This window comes from Heloderma suspectum, chromosome 6 (genome assembly GCF_057233095.1).
Source record: "Heloderma suspectum isolate Gila_16-S chromosome 6, 16-S_ref, whole genome shotgun sequence".
Taxonomy (NCBI): Eukaryota; Metazoa; Chordata; class Lepidosauria; order Squamata; family Helodermatidae; genus Heloderma; species Heloderma suspectum.
In genome coordinates, this window is record NC_139463.1 from 109,280,825 (window position 1) to 109,302,450 (window position 21,626).

A 21,626-nucleotide genomic window follows, 5' to 3' on the forward strand; every position below is an offset into this window, starting at 1 on the left:
GGAGGAGGAGGGGCAGGAGATGATTCATTTCACTTCTGTCTGGTAAGCGGGGGGTGGGGAGGCTAGAGAGCAGTGTGGGCCTAGGGATGGCAGTGGGGGGGGCCTGGAAAGGCCAGCTGGGAGCAACCTGAAGAATTGAGGAGGGTTGTGTGCTTATATGTCTGAATGGATGGGGGCTGCATGTGCGTGAGAAAGAGAAACAGAGACATGAAAGGGTTTGTGTGGGGGGATTTTGGAAGGATCCTCAAAAATGATGTAAATAGTGTGTGTGTGTGTGTGTGTGTGTGTGTGTGTTATGAACAGGGGGTGCAGTCAATGTTTCCTTTTTAACATCTCCTCCATTATCCTGCTGTAAGGCTATGCACTGTACGGATGGCAATTGGGAATCAAACAGTAGTGACCGAGTTCATTCTCCAGGGATACCCACAGATCTGGGAGCTGCAGTTGTTCCTCTGTGTCCTCGTCCTGCTCTTCTATGTCATCATCCTACCTGGGAATATCCTCATCATTGTGACCATTCTGAATGATCCCCGGCTAGGATCTCCCATGTTTTTCTTCTTGGCCAACCTGGCCTTCATGGACATCTGCTATAGCTGTGTCACCCCTCCAAAGATTATAGCCAACCTCTTCTCTGGCAGCAGAACCATCTCCTACCCAGGATGCATGGCTCAGATTTTTTTCATTCATTTTTTAGGAGCAGCTGAGATCAGCCTCCTTATTTCCATGGCTATTGACCGGTATGTCACCATCTGCCACCCACTGCACTATGCCACCGTGGTGACCAGGGCAGTATGTTGGGTGCTGGTACTATGTGCATGGGCTGGAGCTTTCATACATTCCATAATCCAGGTCATCCTCATTGTTCCACTTCCTTTCTGTGGCCCCAGTGAGCTGGACAACGTCTTCTGTGATATCACTCAGATCATCAAGCTGGCTTGCACAAACACTTACACACTAGAGTATTTCATGTTTGTCAACAGTGGTTTGATCGCCACTGGATGCTTCATCCTTATCCTCATCTCCTATGGGGTCCTATTGGTCAAGGTAAGGATGGGCTCCAGCCAAGGGAAGAGCAAAGCCTCCTCAACATGCATCACCCACATCATCATTGTCTTCATCATGTTTAGTCCAGTCACCTATATCTATTGCCGTCCCTTCCAAGACTTGCCCTCTGACAAGGTGGTGGCCTTTTTCCATACTGTGGTCTTCCCCTTGATGAACCCCATGATCTACACTCTGAGGAACAAGGAGATCAAAGTTGCTATCTGGAGACTGCTGAAGAAATACAACATTTGCAGAGACAAGTGGAAAAAACAACAACAGGGAATGGTAATCTAATCTTTGCTTTATGACTTTGTTTTGCTATTTGAATTTCTGGGACTACTTACGTAGCAATACAGAAGCTGTATATTAACTGTGGTGTAATTGTGTCAGGGTTTTTTTTAATGTTAAAAACCAGCTAGGATTTTAATAACATCTCTTCCACTACTAAGGAGCATGAATACTGACTTTTAAAAAAGAACAGAATAGATGGTCCAAACAATGGTCTGATTAACTGTGTAGCACCACTGGAGGATCAGTTTAGTAGCTGCCTAATGAATTGCCAAAATAATAATATCTAAAAGCTTGAAAATACTCGAAGAACATCTCCACTGTTTTGTAAGTACAAAACCCACCACACACTGGGAATGTGGAGTATGTTCCCTATGTACCTCATAATGAAAAGTCTTTGTAATAAATAAACTCATAAGACATAAAAGTAAGATTTTTAAAATCTTCTAATCTATTCTTTGGTTTATTCTGTTAGGTATATTCAGGTGTAACCTCCTGTGAAAAACCATAGTATTAAGTACAAAGCGAAGAATGGATCACTTTCTCTGTTCATGTGGGAGTCTAACTGGATATTACTTGAAAGGCCCAGCCAATGCAGATGATTCATGTCTCTTGCCTATATCACCTACCAACATCTAGTTGAGGGAGATACATGACTTGAAGTAATTGCAGTCAGCATTTCCCCATCCCCATGTGGAGCAGGCTTTCCAAAAGCAATGGGTTGGATCCGGAGTTACTCATGTTTAGGGTAGACCCATTGAAATCAACGAGACTTAAGTTAGTATCATGACTTAGTCATATTTAGAGATGATGTATTGAAATCAATGGGTCTCGGGTTAGTCATCATGACTGACTTAAGTCCAATTGATTTCAATGGCCCTACCATAAGTGTGTAACGTATGGCTGTGAGAGCTGGACTATAAGGAAGGCTGAGCGCCGAAGAATTGATGCCTTCAAACTGTGGTGCTGGAGAAGACTCTTACGAGTCCCCTGGACTGCAAGGAGGTCAGATCAGTCCATCCTAAAGGAAATCAACCCCGACTGCTCACTGGAAGGACAGATCCTGAAGCTGAAGCTCAAATATTTTGGCCACCTAATGCGAAGAGAAAACTCTCTGGAAAAGACCCTGATGCTGGGAAAGGCTGAAGGCAAAAGGAGAAGGGGACGGCAGAGGATGAGATGGCTAGATAGCATCACTGATGCAATGAATATGGACTTGAGCACGCTCCGGGAGAGAGCGCAGGACAGGAAGGCCTGGCGTGCTATGGTCCATGGGGTCATGAAGAGTCGGACATGACTGAACGACTGAACAACCATAAGTGTGACTAAGTCTGGATCCAATCCAATAATGTCAAGTAAATGCTCCAAATGGATATTAGGAGATGCAGGACAGAGATTCACAGTGATAGCCATGACTTGGAGGTAGCATCCTGTTTACACCTTAGCATTAGTGAATGTTCAGATTAATTCATCACCTAACAGGAAAAACGGTGGAAATGTCTAAGAGGGGCTGTTAAAAAAAACGATCTAAATTTTTATTTGCACATTCAAAATTCTGGTCTGAAATGTGTTTTATTTCAACTTTACCCATTTTTAAAGGGTTTCAAGGCAGCGTGTGGTATTCATTCAAAAGCACAGATACCTCATGCACTCAATACCATGAGTAAAATCATCCGCCAGAGGTGGCTGGGCATGACCAGTGATGTGCATGCCATTTTCAGGGGGATGTACGATCACGTTTTCATCAAGATGCGGAAAAGAAAAACAGATGATCCCCTGTCTTCAGCATGTTCCCTTTGCACTCATTTCCATATGTGCCATGTGAGAGCCACAATCCTATTGGGTCAGTCTGCGTGGGAGAACTTTGCTGCTCAGTGGGATCCTGTGTGGCTTCCCATGCATGGAAGGCAAAACATTGGCTGTGTCTCTATCATCAGTGTTCAATCGTTACGTCATTGGGGGTTGTATAGCTGGAACCACTATTCTTGATGTACAAAGGGAGGGTCCATTCCAGGCACTGGTGTCTCTTGGTTACATACTAATAGGAAGATGTCCAAGACAACTTGTAAATATGAAACTATTTTTTGATAAATGGAAAGATAATAAAAATCATGTCTATACACTTTTCCATCCGAAGACGTAAATGATTTGTGGTCAAGCTTTATTGTGCATTTCCAGTATATATTTTTATAATTTGTTCCTGACAAAGGGGACATGTTAAGGAGGGTTTGAAACACAGAGACCCATATCACCAATTACTGCTGTTGTGAATGGGCACTGTACATATTTTGCATTCATGAAAGTTTTAATTGAATTGTCACAGGACGTATGTTTTGCATTTCATTGACATTTGGCTCCACTGTTTACATTTTCCCTACACACACACACACACACACAGAGAGAGAGAGAGAGAGAGAGAGAGAGAGAGGACCAGTTTGCTCATATTGACAACCTTGTGTTTTTTAAACCCTGACTTGTTATGAACAAGCAAGCATACTAGTTCATGCTCATAGATTGCTCCCACTGCAAATGGGAGTGCTAAACATGACATCTCTCTCCCAAGACGCCAGTTTTTGAACCCAGCACACTTGCTCATTCACAATAACCCAGAATTTTTTAAAAAATAAAATCTGGTTATGGTGGCCAGGTGTCCTACTTTGCAGCGATAGTCCTCCATCTTGAAGACCTGACAAAAGGATAGTCTGCTATTGGTGGTTGGGAGGGGTCCTCTATTTCCTGTGCTCTCCAGTCCACACTCAACGAACCATAAGGAGGGGCCTTGACATTTCCCATGGCCAGTTAGCTCTTGGACAGCAGACTGAGGAGGCACAAGTCACCTGGCTGGTCTTCTTCGCTATGGCAAGTTGTATTGTATTTCAATTTAATTATTATTTTCTGGCTGTGCATCTATACATAAACATTTGCATATTCAAATGGTATGCAAATCTTTGTACAGAAATCATTACTGTAATTTAAACAGAAATAGAGTACGTCTCACCATAGCGCAGAAGGATGTGACCACGTGACCTGTGTGCCTACCTGTTCAGTCTGCTGTTTTGATGCTAATTGTTGATGGACAATAGTTCTCAGGGTTCCTTATCTTCCAATCAGAATTGGGCAAGACAGCCCTTCAAATAGAGGACTGTGTAACAGCAGACACAGAGACACATAGCTACCCTGAGGTTCCGAAGTCAGACATTCCTCTCCAAGGGCAGACCTCTCTCTCGGTACTTTTTTTTATAACAATTCTATAAGGTGGAGGAAATACATGAAAATAAGCAAGTAAAAAAATAAAATCATTAAGTGAGATTTTCAAGGACCAGCAGCAAAAAGAGTCTATTTTCCTTACCTTAAAGCCTAGCATTGTACGATGCTCAACTCTACCATGTCCACACTCAGGCACCCATGAATACAGCTGATAAGAGCAAGAAAAAGCTAATGGAGATGCCTTGGTTTGCTGTATGTAAATATCTCTTTTACTCACTAAAAAGCCAGCAGCCCTAAACCCTTGAATGATAGATTGGGATCTCTAAATTCCACAGTTCTTTAGTTTGAATGCCTTTTTGTAGTAATCTCTGCTCTTCCAAAATTAGTATTTTTGTATAACGTTCACGTGCAAGAGTGTACATGAAAGCTCATGACAACATATTCCATATTTTCATTTTTCGACTCAGGTTGGCATTTCAGCCATGCTGTTTGGCTTACACAGGCCCTTGCATTGTGAAGATAATTCATTAGGGTAATTCTAAGCAGTCATCTGCCCTGACTGCTTACAGCTAAAATGGTAAGATTCTCAGAGCTGCTTTTAAAAAGGTACTGGGGGTGGGGGAAGGGGGTCTTCCACTGGTAAGAGATAACTGCAGGGATTTTTCTCCCTGCTAGCCCCCAGAAAATGTGAATGCTCTGCCCTAGCTGCTTATAGCTAAAAGAATAACATTCTCAGAGCTGGTTTTAAAAAGAGCGGGGGGGGGGGAGTTTCAAAAGAAAAATGGTGTTCTCCATAAAAACAGCAGCAAAGTTGTTGCTAGGTAGGTTAATATAAAACCCCTCTATCAACCCACCAAGGGTTGAAAACACATTGCAAAAACTTCATTTGTTGATTTGTGGCTGTCTTCTATATCTCAAATGGAGATGAATGATACCAGGTTTACCTTACCGGGTCATCGTAGACTGCTAACATAATGGAAAGCTTGCTTGATTAAACTTAATTTAGATTTTGCATTGTGGAATCTTCTTTATGCAACCCCCAACAGTGTTTTCAGTGTGACGAGGAAGAAGGACCAGGCTAAAGGTAAAATTCTAATACATTTTCAAATAGGTTAGAATATATTCTCAAAATAAAAGCTCATGTTCTACAGAAACAAATAAACAAACAAACAAAAAAAACTTGCAGGTGTTGCTAGGCAACTTAATGCAAAACCCTCCCCCAGTCTCCATGAGCTATTTTCCAGGCTGACAGAACAATGGTATGACTAATATTCCTTGGATTGACCCCCCGCTGATAATTTGGAGAAAACTGCAATTATAATCTTTTTTTTTAGGAATTGTGGCAGCACATCTATGTAGCTGAAGACATCATTAGCTGTAAAATTCCTTCAAGTTTTTGTTTTTAAAGTTCTATTAGACTGCTCCAGGATACCAGCATGGACTCCATTCTTGAGGACAAAAACTTACCAAACCTTTGTTATTTTAACAGGCTGCTTACAGCCTTGTTTGGAAAACCTTTACCATGGCCAGTCTGCAGTGAGATGAAGTCCCAAACATCTGGAGATCTACCTTCTGCCCACCCCTGATCCCATCATTCTGCTTTAATTTCCCTTCACCTGGTAATCACAGATACAATTAGAAAAAGATATCGGGAACTGAATACAAAACAGGATTGTTCTTCACACTGCCACCTCCACATTTTTCAGGGCCCTTGGGCAAGACCTCCTCAATGGGCCCATTCCTTCAGTGAGTCTATCTTCTCACCACCATTGTCACCAGCTGCTGTTGCTCTTCCTCGTCTTTCTCATCATTGCCACCAGTGCCACTTGCTTGCTTGACAGGCAGAGAGCCAGTGAGCAACTAGGCAGTGGCATCTACTGCTCCTCCTTCTCACCACCATCATTGTCTGGGCCAGAGCAAGAGTCAGCTGAACAAGCAGGTTGCCATGCTGAAGAGGAGGAACAACTCCAGGGGGCTCTCATCAGGGGGCCCCTGCTGGGGTGTGGGCCCTTGGCAGGTGCCCACCCATGCCTACCCTTGGTGCCTTCCCTGGAGTTTCACCATCATTCACATACTCAATATCCCTAAAGCAGAACTGAACTGGGAAAAATACTTTGATGCAAACTTTTTAATAAGGCCTTGGGGACCCATGGAAAGAGTGGAGCACGAGGGCGCAGTTAGGTCCTTGGATAGACACCTCATCACCTGTGGCTCTCCTAGGACCAGAAGCAATATAGCTATGGGGTGAGGAAGGCTTGTGCTGCCTCAGGAGCTGCCAGCAAATTGCAAGTGGAAAGTGGTAAGTGGCTGCTTCATCTCCATTCTGCCACCCTCTTTTCCTTTCATTCTCCCTCCTTGTTCTTCTGCTGGTCTTCAGGCTAGCCACACATTGGTGAGTGGCGGGGGGACTGGAAGAGAAACAGGGTGGCAAATGGAGTGGGTACATTCTGTCTTCCCACCTAAAGCCTTTAAGTGGACAAGCACTCAACTTTCTGGAGAAGGGCTGGGAAGGAAGGAAAGTTTCTTTCTTCTCCTCTTCCCCCTCCCAATCAAATAGTCTTTAAGGTACAGGCACAACCCTTTGGGACAGGACTTGGAATCTTTCTTTCTTTCTTTCTTTCTTTCTTTCTTTCTTTCTTTCTTTCTTTCTTTCATGCCCTCCCCTATCCTTTGCTTTCCCTATCAAACAGAGGAGGAATGCCAGTGGGTGGTGAATCCACCCTGGGTTACAATCTGAAACAACTCAGAGCTCTAAAGCAGCCTTACCAGTCTGCCCTCGGGTCTGGTGGTGCTGCTGCTGAATGCCAGGTCGGCCCAAAATAAGACCTCCCTCATCCATGATTTGATTGTGGATGAGGGGGCTGACCTGGCATGTATTACTGAGACCTGGGTGGGGGAACTGGGAGGGGTCACTCTCTCCCAGCTGTGCCCTCCTGGGTACTCAGTGCAGCACCAACACCGACTTGAGGGTCGGGGAGGGGGGGTTGCCGTGGTCTATAGGAATTCAATCTCCCTCTCCAGGCTTCCTGCTCATTCGAGTACAGATCTTGAGTGTCTGTACCTTGTGTTGGGTACCCGGGACAGATTAGGGATTCTGTTGGTGTACTGCCCACCCCGCTGCCCATCAGACTCCCTGCCTGAGCTGACGGAGGTGGTCTCGGACTTGGTTTTGAGGACCCCCAGGATGATGGTCCTGGGGGATCTCAACTTCCATGCTGAGGCCGCTGTATCCGGGGCGGCTCAGGACTTCATGGCCGCCATGACGACCATGGGGCTGTCCCAACATGTCATCGGCCCAACGCATATAAAAGGACACATGCTTGATCTGGTTTTCTCGACTGGGCAGGAGGATGGTGATCTGAAAGTAGAGGAATTAACATCTGTCCCTTTGTCATGGTCAGATCACTTCCTGCTGAGGTTTAGACTTCTGGTGGCCTTACCCCTCTGCAAGGGTGGGGGACCTATTAAAATGGTCCGCCCCCGGAGATTAATGGATTCCGATGGATTCCAGAGGGCTCTGGGGGATTTTCCTGCTGGTATGGCTGGTGCTCCTGTTGAAGCCCAGGTCGCTCTGTGGAATGCAGAGATGACTCGGGCGGTTGACACGATCGCACCCAAGCACCCTCTCCCTCTGAGCAGAGCCCGGCCAGCTCCTTGGTATACACCTGAGCTGAGGGCAATGAAGCAAGAGGGGAGACGGCTAGAACGCAGGTGGAGGAAAACTTGTGCTGAGTCTGACCGAACACAGGTAAGAGCCCACTATCGAGCCTACTCTGTGGCGGTGAGGGTGGCAAAGAGGCAGTTCTTTTCCACCAGCATTGCATCTTCTCAGTGTCGCCCGGCGGAGCTTTTCCGAGTGGTTCGCGGCCTGTTACATTCTGGGCCAGGGAGAGAGACGGTGGAACCCTCGGTAGCACGCTGTGACGGGTTTGCGCGGCACTTTGAGGATAAAGTCACTCAGATTCGTCATGAATTGGACACCACGATTAATGCAGTTCCATTGGTAGAGGCGTTCAGAGCACCGTCTGGTCCAGTTTTATTGGATGAGTTTCAGTTACTGAGGCCTGAGGATGCGGACAAGGTGCTTGGCCAAGTCCGATTGACCACTTGTGTGCTTGACCCTTGCCCTTCATGGCTTATTAAATCAAACAAGGAGGGGTTGTCCGGCTGGGTCCAGGAGGTTGTAAATTCCTCCTTGAGGAGGGAGTGGTGCCTGCCGCTTTAAAAGAGGCAGTAATTAGACCACTCCTGAAAAAGCCTAACCTGGACCCAGAGGATGTTAACAATTATAGGCCAGTGGCCAACATCCCCTTCCTGGGCAAGGTGCTTGAGCGGGTGGTTGTAGGACAGCTCCAGGCACTCTTGAATGAAACGGATTATCTAGATCCATTTCAATCGGGCTTCAGGCCTGGTTTTGGAATGGAAACTGCCTTGGTCGCCCTGTGGGATGACCTCTGCCGGGAGAGGGACAGGGGGAGTGCGACCCTGTTGATTCTCCTGGACCTCTCAGCGGCTTTCGATACCATCGACCATGGTATCCTTCTGGATAGGTTGTCTGGGTTAGGAGTTGGAGGCACTGCACTACAGTGGTTCCGCTCCTACTAGGATGGCCGATTCCAGAAGGTGGTGCTGGGGGATTATTGCTCTGTGCCATGGCAATTGTGCCATGGGGTTCCACAGGGCTCTATTCTATCCCCCATGCTGTTTAACATCTACATGAAACCGCTGGGGGAGGTTATCCGGAGGTGTGGGCTGAGGTGCCATCAATATGCGGATGACACCCAGCTCTACCTCTCTTTCTCATCAAAACCAGGTGAGGCAGTGGCTGTTCTGAACCAGTGCCTGGGCACGGTAATGGACTCGATGAGGGCTAAGAAACTGAAACTCAATCCAGACAAGACGGAGGTACTGTTAGTGGGTGGTTCGTCTGCCTGGCTAGGTGATATTCAACCTGTTCTGGAGGGGGTTGCACTCCCCGTAAAGGATCAGGTTCATAGTTTGGGGGTGCTCTTGGATCCAGAACTGTCACTTGAGGCACAGGTGAACTCAGTGGCACGGAGCACTTTTTATCAGCTTAGGCTGGTATACCAACTACGCCCTTATCTGGACAGAGATAGCCTAGCTACAGTTATCCATGCTCTGATAACTTCTCATCTGGATTACTGCAATGCGTTATACGTGGGGCTGCCTTTGAAAACGGTCCAGAAACTTCAGCTGGTCCAAAATAGGGCAGCAAGATTGTTAACAGGGACTGGCCTGTTATATGAGCTCATATTACGCCAGTACTTTTCCAGCTGCACTGGCTGCCAGTCCATTTCCGGGCCCGATTCAAAGTGCTGGTGTTAACATTCAAAGCCCTTAACGGCTTGGGGCCAGGTTACCTGAAGGATCGCCTCCTCCCATATGTGCCTGCCCGGACCTTAAGATCATCATCAGCGGCCCTTCTCCGTGAGCCCCTGCCAAAGGAAGTGAGGTGGGTGGCTACTAGGAGGAGGGCTTTTTCTGCTGTGGCACCCCGGCTCTGGAATGAGCTCCCTAGTGAGGTTCGCCTGGCACCTACATTGTACTCTTTTCGGCGCCAGGTGAAGACCTTTTTATTTTCCCAGGCATTTTAGCTTTCTAAATTTTTATCTTTGCTGTTTTAAATCTGTATTTTAAACTCCTGTACTGCTGCTAGGTTTTATTGTGGTTGTATTGTTATATTGTGGTTTTAATGTTCTATATATTTTAAATTGTTTTATTGTATGTTGTTTGGTTTTAGTTTTTGTGAACCGCCCAGAGAGCTTTGGCTATTGGGTGGTATAGAAATGAAATAAATAAATAAATAAATAAATAAATAAATATCCAAGATACTGAACCAATTTTGGAGCTCATATATATTAAGCACCTTGGATAGCTTCTTTAGAGTTCTGACTGGCTTTGACTGAAACCCAAAGTGCATTTGTCGCCCTACTGACATTGGAGCCACCAGCCTCCACTGCTATCAAATAAAAAAAAAATTGTCATTTGAATCATTGTAATTAAGTCAAAGCTAACAAGGAAAAAATATCCAAAATGCATATCAAGGTAACACCAGCTGTTAGGACCAACTAAAACTTCACAACGTTGTGGGAAAGTTTTGGAACAAAGGCAGTGGTGAAGAGTCAGGGAGAAACGTTTGGGCCTCAGTAGGTCTTCATTCTGGTCTTTGGCTTCATACCTGCCTTGAGCAGGGGGTTGGACTCGATGGTCTTGTAGGCCCCTTCCAACCCCACTATTCTACGATTCTATTATCTGTGTCTTCATGCTTCAACTTCTTTTGGGGCTTGTGAGTCTCCGGAGGCTCTGTCCAGACTCATACTTGGGTAATCTTTAGGGCAGATTTAAGTATCTTTTGTTATTTTCTTGCCTGCCGTGTGGTTTCCAAAGGTGGCTCTGGGTTTTGTGTGCCTTCTATTCTTTTTTCCCACTTCCCCACTGTAAATAAAGTTAACTCCTACTTCAAGCATTGTGTGTGCGTCCTTCCAAGTGAGCCTTAGTACTGCTTTCAGATCCTTCTGTTACTTGCTACAGTTTAAAGTTTTAGGCCTAGGGCTTGCAATAGAGGGGGTGGCTTGTCCCCTTATTTCTGAAGCCCTAGGGATGCCCTGAAAGGTCTGAGAGTCCCCTGAGGTGGAATTAATGGGTGGTGGCAGCCTACCTTGGCAATTGTTTGTCCCCTCCTATAGTGTGGGGAGTTAGGGTGACCCTCTCCAACCCCTTCACAAGGACTGAGCACATTCAATAGTTACACAATGCTGAGTGTCAGGGTGGACACTGAGCCCATAGAATCCCAGAGTAGTTCTGATTCTGAGGAAGAGCAGTCGCTCCTGGGAGAGGAGCGTGCTCCTTTTTCCCAGGGCCAACAGCTGATGGAGATTCTTCCCACCAGCATTCCTAGCTTAGATAGCAGTCCTGGGAGTGACAGAGCGCGGGAAGCAGACTTGATGGACGCGCGACGCCGACGCAGAGAGCAGCGCCAAATGGAGGGCGCAGAAAGGAGGCGTAGTGCCTGGTTGGTGCGCAAACAATGGCTGCACCCAGAGGATCCAGGGGGAAAAGGGAGGGACTCTCCCTAGCCCTTAAGTTCAGGGTTCTGCCAGTGATTCCCTTTCAAATGGGGACCAACTGTTCCAACTTAGGGCATAGGTACTCTGCTGCTCATATCTAGTTGCTAATGGTAAAGTTGTTAAGTTGTAAAAGAGGAATAAAGCTTTGAAAAGCATCCCTTTGTCTGTGTCTGGACTTGGCTACTGGATTAGACTGAGAGAGGCCTCCAAGAAGCCCTTGACACTGAGCATCTAGGGGAGGAGGGTAAAAAACTGGAGGAAGACAAAGGGAGGGGTGTATCCTGAAAGAAGGCATACTTGGCTGGTTGGAACACTGAGTAGGAGTACTCCACACTGCGACATTCTGTTGCAGGTCCTACCTATGTCGTTACATATTCCAACAGCTAACTCATTCTCCAAGTGTCTGAGATTATGTACCCAAAACAATGCCATCCACAGACAAAAGGGAGACATTAAGATGCTTGGGGAACCCCAATGAGAGGGGGAACCCAAAACACCCCAATTAGGGTTGGGCATACTCAGTGGGCACAGACCGCTGGCCAACTGTTGGAGAGGGGAAACAAGGGAGAACTGGGTGGGGGGGAAGGAATGGAAACATGAAAGCAAGTGACTGGAAACCCGAATATGAAGACTCAGTGCTGCAACATTTTGTGGCAGGTCCCACTTGTATGAAGTAATAGTGAACTCAGGTTATGAGTTATGACTGCTATGCAGACAAAATGGGGTGACTGAGAAACAAGAGGGAGCTATCAGCATCCTTGGCTGAACCCCAAGGATTACAGAAGTAGGGGGGAAATTAGCAAAAAACTGAGGGGGCAACAAAAAAAAATTCCCCAACCCCCCGAAAGAGAATGCCTGATACTATGACAATTGTCCACAAGCTATGGCCCACCAAGATGACCACAGCTCACCAGCTACAGTATGTGTGGTGGCCTGTCTGGCACTATAACAGTGGGATGGTGTTGGGTGTCAAGTACTTGGAAAGCCACTATATGGGCAGCATTTGGCTTGGGGTTGTAAATGGTCCAAATTGGCCTATGGTCCAATAGCTAGATTTGGGACACCTTGTATACGGTTGACGGCTCCCTGTGTATGTGTAAAAGAAATGCCTTGCTTTGGGATTGGGGCCCATTCCGCAGTCCTGAAAGACTTGAAATGGGAGCCACAGATCCCAAGTGATATCTTTTAGTCAGCTGCTACTGAAACAGCCTTGGAAACCACTATCTAGGATGCTTAGAGAAGAAAGGGAATTTCTAGCAATACTGTGGTTGGTCTATCAAGATCATGAGCCATTCCACCCATGTCTGTAAAAACTAATTGCCCAGAATGTTTGACCCACCCAGCATTCCTTCTTCTTTGGCTGTATTGGAAGCCAGATTCCCCCATGGCTGATTTAGGCTTGCTATACTGAACTGGAAGTTACCTCACGGCAGAAGTATTTATTCAAACTTTGACTAGCACAGGATTTTGGGCCACCACCCAATTCTGGACCTGTCTGGACTACCAACTATCCATATGGGGATCAACCCAGTCCCCACAAAGCTTGCAGATGTCAGTTGTCTTGAATTTCTGTACCTGGCATAAGGCCTGCTCTTCCTAGAAGCACCCCTTAGATTTCACTTCATGTTGATGATCCCACTGCAGAATTGTTACTATACTGGGACCAAGGTTAAGGTCTGATTCCTTTCTGTCTCCCCTCCCATCCCAGAGGTCATCTCTGCTGTCTCCAACACTCAGTACTAACTTTTTAATGAGCTCTCTTGAGAATGAGAGAAGGGAGGTGTTTTTACCTTGGCCCTGTGGAACAGTCTTCTTTACTAAGGCAGCTTCCAAATGTGTATCCTGGGGTTGAAAAGTTGTAGCTATGAGGGGAAGAAAAAAGAAGAAGAATTTTCTTCACAAAGGGGAACAGAATATTCTTTTTTTTTTTGCATTGACACTTTCCCCAAAGAAATAACAAGTGATGGTTGTTTTATTTATTTTTCTGCACATGCTCAGAGCTGAATTATTCTTTTTGTGTGTTCCAGGGCTGAACCCATGACATTCAAAACCCCATACAGGGCAAGTTCCAATAAGTCTTGGCTCAACAGAATCTAGCTATCAACTTATTCATTCATCTATCCATCCATCAGAGCCATCAGAGATTGTAGACTCCAGCAACAGCGACTCTGGGGAGGCAATAGAAACACTCCCTGGTCCTTTTGAACTGGGGCCCACTGCCATGGACCCCATGTCCTCTCTGTCTGACCCCTGGAGTTGCCACTGACCCCTGACTCTGAGGAGTGGACTTCAGACCCCTCTAATGAGTAGAGAGACCCTGAGGACCTGTCCCCAACCAGCTCCTTCATCTTCCAGTCTTCAGTCCCCAGGAGAAACCAAGGCCTTTGGGGAAAAGGTTGCTGGCCCTTGAAGAGTCAGATGCAGCACAAGAGGGGGTGGGGCTACCACAAAGGCTCTCCTGGCCTGAAGATAAAACCTGCCAGGTGCTCTCAGTCAGTGCTGGAGTTACTTGTTGTTCTCTAGTTCCAGGATTGCTGTCCAAGGTAGTTCCCCCCCTCCCTTGTCATGCCTCCTAGCTTGAGCCCTGGCCCAGAGAAGGTGGCTGATTTCCTGATGCAGCAGGACATCCATCCTCTAGTTTTCCACCCATCTTCTGTCTGACTTTGTATCTGTTGTATAGGCAGCCCAGAAATTATCTAGCTAATCTTGTTATCCAGTGAAGATTTGCTATTCCTTCCTTCCCCATTAGTAGAGTTGCAGGTTATTCAACTGGTTGAGAAGGTAGAATCATATGATCAGACAGTTAAAACACCCCTCTTTCCCCATGTTTTTTTTTTATCCCCTCTCATCCATCCATCCAGGCAAACCAGAAGGCAAACCAACAACCATACACCTTTAGAGAAAGCTACATAATGCTTGCTGTAGTAGCAAAGTATTCCTGCCCCACCCCACCCTGACACACTAACTATCTAGGAGCAGGTAAGGTACCAACAAATGCAGTCCACTTCCAAAAGAATGAGCAAAAATCATCCAACTCCAATCCCTCTTGATTTGTTGCTCCTCAGTTCATCTTCTCCTCTAAGCAGTTATATCATCCTACACAATTCACAGGCAGAAGATATAGCTGGATTGAGCAGTTCCATGTGGACGTTAAGCTCAACATCAGAAGACGTTGCTCCAGAAAATCTCAAGGAACTTCTGCTGGACTTTTGCAAGTGAGTGAGAATTTGAAATCAGTGAAACATGTATTATTCTTTTTACCCCAAATGCAGGTACAATACAATTTACTTCTCAAACCTATAGAATGTATCTATATTATGGATGTGTATTGAATTTGGCCCATGCTGAATCAGGTCCCTTTGGACCATTTCTGGTGCTCCCTGATGTGATGCAGGCTTTGCTCCAAAGAGAATGAGATTGAAGCTGGCACCTCCACAAGGCTTCATTCAGTATTCAGCTTCAGAAAGGGAGGCAATTTGTCTCCAAAACTGGCATCTTTTGTTTCCTTTCCCTAAATGCTGATGAAAGGGGGGAGGTATGACTGACTGACAGGTCCATCTACTAATCATAGGGCACATGTTACCATGGGCTCTTCAATCTCTGTGGCCTGGGGAAAAGCAAGGTGTGTGTCATATCCAAAACATCAATTGGTAACAAAGACTTATTCTGGAATTGCTTTGGTTCTGTTGCATTCAGAAGAAAGCCTGCTTCAACTAAGGACCAAACAGAACTGGATTGAAGCTACCTGCTTCTGTTCAGGGTTCAGAGTGTGTCTGAATCTGATGCACATTTCTCTCTCTCTCTCTCTCTCTCTCTCTCTCTCTCTCTCTCTCTCTTTCTCTCTGATAATGCAGACTCCCCAAAGTCGCAACTTCTTGGTTGGATCCAGACTTAAGTAATGTGCAAGACTGAAGTAATGTGCAAGACTTAGGTATGTGCAGACTTAGGTATGTGCAGACAGGTGCGTGTGAGGACTTAAGTTAGAGAATCACAGAATAGTAGGGTTGGAAGGGGCCTATATGACCATCGAGTCCAACCCCCTACTCAAGGCAGGAATCTAAGTCAAAGCATCCCTGGCAGATGACTGTCTGGCTTCATCTTGAATGCCTCCAGTATGGGACAGCCCACTACCTCCCTAGGGAACTGGCTCCATTGTTGTATTGCTCTAACAGTCGGGAAGTTTTTCCTGATGTTCAAACAGAATCTGGCTTCCTGTCACTTGAGCCCATTATTCCGTGTCCTGCACTCTGAGATGATCGAGAAGAGATCCTGGCCTTCCTCTCTGTGACAACCTTTCAAGCACTTGAAGAACGCTATCATGTCTCCCCTCAGTCTTCTCTTCTCAAGGCTAAACATGCCATGCTCTGTCAGTCTCTCCTCACTGGGCTTTGTTTCCTGATCACCTTCGTTGACCTCCTCTGCACTGTCTCCAGCTTGTCTGCATCCTCCTTAAAGTGTGGTGCTCAGAACTGGACACAGTAGCCAAGATGAGGCCTAACCAGTGCTGAGTAGAGTGTAGAAGTATGTGCAGACTTAGGTATGTGCAACTACACTGGCAGAAATGGACTTCCCCACCCTTTCCCCCACACAGCAGCCCCTCCAGCCCCCTGAAAATGCCACACAAAGGGTTTGGGGACCCTGTTGAATGGGGTGAGCTGTGGTTTGGGGGAAGGGGGTGCCTGAAAATCAGATGGAGGCACCTTCCTTGAGCCTAGGCTTCTTCCATCCACAGAAGGCATATCCTGGATTCAGCCCTCTATCTGCCCATCTTCTCTTTCTCCTTCTAAATCCATTGCCTGCATGACTACCCCACCTGCTTTTCAGTGGCTAGACTGCTGATGAACAAAATCAAGGGTAGTGTGTGGCATCCTACACAGGCTTATTCTGTAATTGTCCATCCCTGACTGCCCATGAGCATCATAGCTGAGTGGTATAGCATGCAGAAGAACCCAAGTTCAATCCATTTAATAGGATCAGGTAATAGATGATGGGGGGAAAAACCTGTGCCTGAAACCCTGGCCACTCAAAGTTGACAATACCAGGTTAAATGGACAAATAATGTAACCTGTAACAAGGACACTTCTTACATTCCTATCCAGTTGACCACCATCTCGACATGTGATTAGTATATTGTAGGGGAGTGCAGAAGGGCACTTCCTATTGGAAGGTGGTGACTTTGTCTCTCTGTGAGTGCTGTGATGCAAGCTAAAGGAAATGGTGCCCTCCTTTTTACAAATTCCTAGTGGAGAGCTGAGAAATACCTTCATTATACAGTTTCTGAAATGAACATCCAAATTTTCAATTCTTTGCAGAGTAGATTGAATGATATATATGAATGATACAAATATGAATGATCAAGCAAATCATTCATATTTGTATGATCTTACCCCTGCTGCTTGATTAGGAAATTCTATAATTAAATGCCTACAAGAGAATCCTGGGATTAAAATTGGCATCCCAATGCCTAATATCACCCAGTATGGGCTTCTGACCCAAGAGTAATTAAAACTCTTAGCTCTGAGGTTTGCCAGATGTACCAGGCAATTAGAAAAAGATCCTTTTATTGTTTGGAAAGAAATCCAGATAAGGAGGCGCTGATGTTAAAATTAGGTTTACTACTTTCAATTAGAGTCTCGTAAAGTCATTAGGTCAGATGGGCCATCAGATAAGTGACCAAGAGGCCTCACTGGAGACTGTAAATACATAAGAAAAACAAACTCACAAGACAGGATGATGTCAAGTGAATAGGTTTGTGTCAAAAACATACCTGTAATATGTCAAAGAAAGTTAAGATGTTTGGATAAGTATGTTGGTACGCACATTGATCTCGATAAGAAACTTCAAAATTCTATACCCTTATTTAGACATATGAAGACTTAGAGTAGAAAGGTTATCTTTGGAATTCTTGGGCAAGAAATATAAGCTATAGTAAAAAAATAGTTTAGACATATTTTATAGCATCCAAAAAGTATATAAAAGAGACTCAGAACACACAACGGTGGAAGCTATCCTTTAGGATCAGCTTTCTCCAACGTGTTGCCTGTAGAATCAACCTGATAAGCTTGATATTGATTATCATTGAGAACTAGCATATGTACTTAACTCTGCTTAGAAGCCTTGTTTAAGAATGATATTAGATGTTTTCATGTGTTTGAATTTATGTATGCATAAGCTCTTGTTTTGGAGTAAAAAACAAAAAGACAAAATCTTGTCTGAGAGAGAGTTTCTTGATCTGTGGTTGGGGGAGCCGGTAGGGACTCCTTTGACATGGACAGATCATTATCTGATCAGTTTTGACCTTCAGTCCACCTGTAACTTCCATAGGGGTGGGGAACCAAATCTGATGGTCTGCCCCTGGAGACTGAGGAATCCAGATGGTTTTTTGAGGTCTGTTGAGGATTTCCCTGAAGGCTTAGCTGGTGGTCCTGCTGAGGTCCTGGTCACTGCTTGGAAGGAGATGACCCAGGCTATTGATATGATATCTCCCAAACATCCTTGACCTAGACATAGAACTGTGTCAGGTCCTTGATATTCTGAGGAGCTGAAGGTGATGAAATGACTGTGTCAATGATTAGAGCACAAATGGTGGAAGACTAGGGATGGTGGAGAATTCCGCCACAGATTTCAGTGAGGCCGAATGCACTGGCATTGCCCCCCCCCGAAACCCGTGGCGGAACGGCCTCCCACCCCCCACCCCCCACGGATTCCACCCCAGGACGAAGCTTACCTGGGGCGGACGTTCCGGTGGTGGCGGCTCCGGCGGCGGCTCCAGCAGCGGCGGCTGGTCTTTTGACCAGCTGCCGCAGCTGCCATTTGCGTCTGCTGTTTGCCGTGATAGGCTACGTAAGTATTTAGTAGCCTATCACAGCAAGCAAAACAAACAAACAAAAAAAACAGCGTACGCAAATGGCGGTGGCTACAGCGGCGGCCATTTGCATTCCCTTTTTTTTGCTGTTTTAGCCTACCTAAATATTTACGTAAGCTATTACGGCGAACAAAAGGGGAACGCAAATAGCGTAGTGGGTGCTATTTGCGTTCCTTTTTTTCTCTGTAATAGCTTATGTAAATATTTACGTAGGCTAAAACGGCGGGGGGGGGGAGGAACGCAAATGGCGCCCACTACGCTATTTGCGTTCCCCTTTTTTTTCACCCTAATAGCCTATGTAAATATTTACGTAGGCGAAATGAAACTGATTATTTAGATCCATTCCAATCAGGTTTCAGGCCTGGTTATGGGACAGAAACAGCCTTGGTTGCCCTGGTTGATTACTTACACCAGGGAATGGATTGGGGGAGTGCTACCCTGTTGGTTCTTCTGGACCTCTCAGTGGCTTTCGATACTATCAAGCATGGTATCCTTCTGGATCATTTATCTGGATTGGGCTTGGGAGGCACAGTTTTAAAGTGGTTCCAGTCCTTTCTGGAGCAGCAGTCTCAGAAGGTGGTGCTGGGGGACTCCAGCTCCATCCCATGGCCATTAGACTGTGGGGTGCTGCAAGGTTCTATCTTGTCCCCCATGCTTTTCAATATCTACATGAAACCGCTGGGGGAAGTCATCAGGAGGTTTGGGCTGAAATGTCATCAGTATGCAGATGATACTCAGCTCTACCTCTCATTCCCATCTGCACATCCCAGGGAGGCTGTGGAACTCTTGAACCAGTGTCTGGAGGCTGTTTGGGTATGGATGAGGGTGAACAAGTTGAAACTGAATCCAGACAAGAGGGAGGTACTGTGGGTTGGGAAACCAACTACTTTGGATGGAGGTTTACAACTAGTTTTAGATGGGGTTGCACTCCCCTGAAAGACCAAGTGTGCAGTTTGGGAGTCCTCCAGGACTCTGATCTAACTGAGAAAGCCCAGTGGCTGTGATGTCCAGGAGGGCTTTTTACCAGCTTAGGCTGGTATGCCAACTGCAGTCCTATCTGGAGAGGACAGACCTTGCCTCGGTTATCCACTCAGTAGTCTCATCCAGGCTAGGGATATGCGAACTCACCTCCGTCTGGGTTCTCCAGACTCATGCCCCCTGCCCCAACTTGCCGGTCCCCAGACTGTGATTGAGCCCCTCCCACTCTCAGCGAGCAGCCCGCACTCACCCCAGCTCGATGGTCACCATTTCTAAAAAATATAAAATGGCAATTGCAAAAATGTGCATGTTTTTGTATGCATGAAAATGCGCATTTGGCGAATGTGCATATTCTCATGTGTGAAATGCACATTTTTGTGAAGGCACACATTAGTGTGTGTACGAAAATGTGTATTTTTCATAAAATATGCATTTTTGCTCTTTTGTGAATATGCACAGTCACAAAATGCGCATTTTCACAGGTGCGCAAATTTGTGCATGTTTGCGATCACCATCTTATTTCTCAGAAAATGGCAACCGCAAAGCTCGAGAAGGCTGCCAGGGTGAGTGCAGGCCATTTGCCGAGAACGGGCAGCAGGTGAGCAGGAGCAGGGGTTCAGTGCTCAGGGGTGCGGGCAGGAGGAGGTCCACCTGATTCCCAGACTGAATCGGGTGCCCATGCCATCCCTAATCCAGGTTGGACTACTGTAATGTGCTGTATGTGGGGCTGCCTTTGAAGATGGTTCAGAAAATTCAGCTTGTGCAGAATGCGGCCGCCCAAGTATTGGTGGGAGCGAGGAGATTTGATCACATAACACCTATACTGTGCCAGCTGCACTGGTTACTGGTGCGTTTCTGAGCCCAATTCAAAGTGCTGGTTTTGACCTTGAGAGCCCTAAATGGTTTGGGACCATGTTATTTGAAGGAGTGCCTTCACCCATATCAGCCTGCCTGCACTTTAAGATTAGAAAGAGAGGCCCTTCTCATTTGCCCATGTGTGAGAGCAGTCAAGTGGGTGATTACATGTGGGAGGGCCTTCTCTGCAGTGGTCCCACACCTTTGGAACAAGCTACCATCAGAGGTCCACCATGCTCTGGAACTGAAGACTTTTAAGAAGGCCTTGAAAACATATTATTTTACCTTGGCCTTCTTGAGATATGACTGCTATTGTTGCTGTTAATGTTGTTAATATTGTTGCTGGATTTATTGTTGGATTTTATTATTGTTTTTATTGTTGTTGTTGTTTTTATGTTACTTAATATTTTAACTATTTTATGTATTTTTATTGCTGTAAGCCACCTTGGGAAGGCTTCTGCCCTGAAAGGCGGCCAATAAATATTTTAAATAAATAGTACATACATAAAATAATTTCTTAAGAACTAAAATTCTGCATTCCCTATATCAGAGTGAAGTACTGAACTAGCTCTAGATGGTATCTGGTTGTAAGGGGAATCTGACTGTATACAGAGTAGACAGGTGTTCAATGGTTACCAACGTACTGACAATACAGTTTGAGAGAACCTCTGAACCAGGGCATATGGTGCAGAGGGGGAAGGGAAGTCCACTTCTGTCTGTGCACTTGACCCAGCATAAACCTGGATCCAACCTAATTTTTTTAATTGGGGTGGGTAAGAAAGTCAATGTATGCGCCACTAGGCTTAGGGCACCAGCTGCCATTTCCAGTACCAAAACAGGAGAAAAGTCACCTGACACACAGGTATAGAATCATAGAATAGTAGGGTTGGAAGGGGCCTATAAGACCACTGCATCCAACCCCCTGCTGTATGCAGGAGTCCAAGTCGAGGCATCCCTGACAGATGGCTGTCCTGCCTCGTCTTGAATGCCTCCAGTGTGGGACAGCCCACCACCTCCATAGGTAACAGGTTCCATTCTCGTATTGCTCTAACAGTCAGGAAGTTTTTCCTGATGTTCAGTTGGAATCTGGCTTCCTGTAACTTGATCCCATTATTCCGTGTCCTGCATTCTGGGATGATCAAGAGGAGATCCTGGCCTTCCTCTCTGTGACAACCTTTCAAGTACTTGAACAGCGCTATCATATCTCCCCTTTTTCTTCACTTACTCTGAGGCTGATGGATGTTGCTCATTACTGTCTCCTTCCTTTCTTCCCAGTTTTCTCACGCATAGGAAAGAAGTGA

General features: G+C 45.9%; 1 protein-coding gene across 1 annotated transcript; it reads left to right on the forward strand.

Annotated features, from left to right (window-relative positions):
- Positions 1-372: 372 nt before the first annotated feature.
- LOC146342438 (olfactory receptor 4N5-like) lies at positions 373-1,338 on the forward strand. Its single transcript, XM_084807838.1, has one exon. The coding sequence runs from the start codon at positions 373-375 to the stop codon at positions 1,336-1,338; it is 966 nt and encodes a 321-aa protein (XP_084663964.1).
- The last annotated feature ends 20,288 nt before the right edge of the window (positions 1,339-21,626 follow it).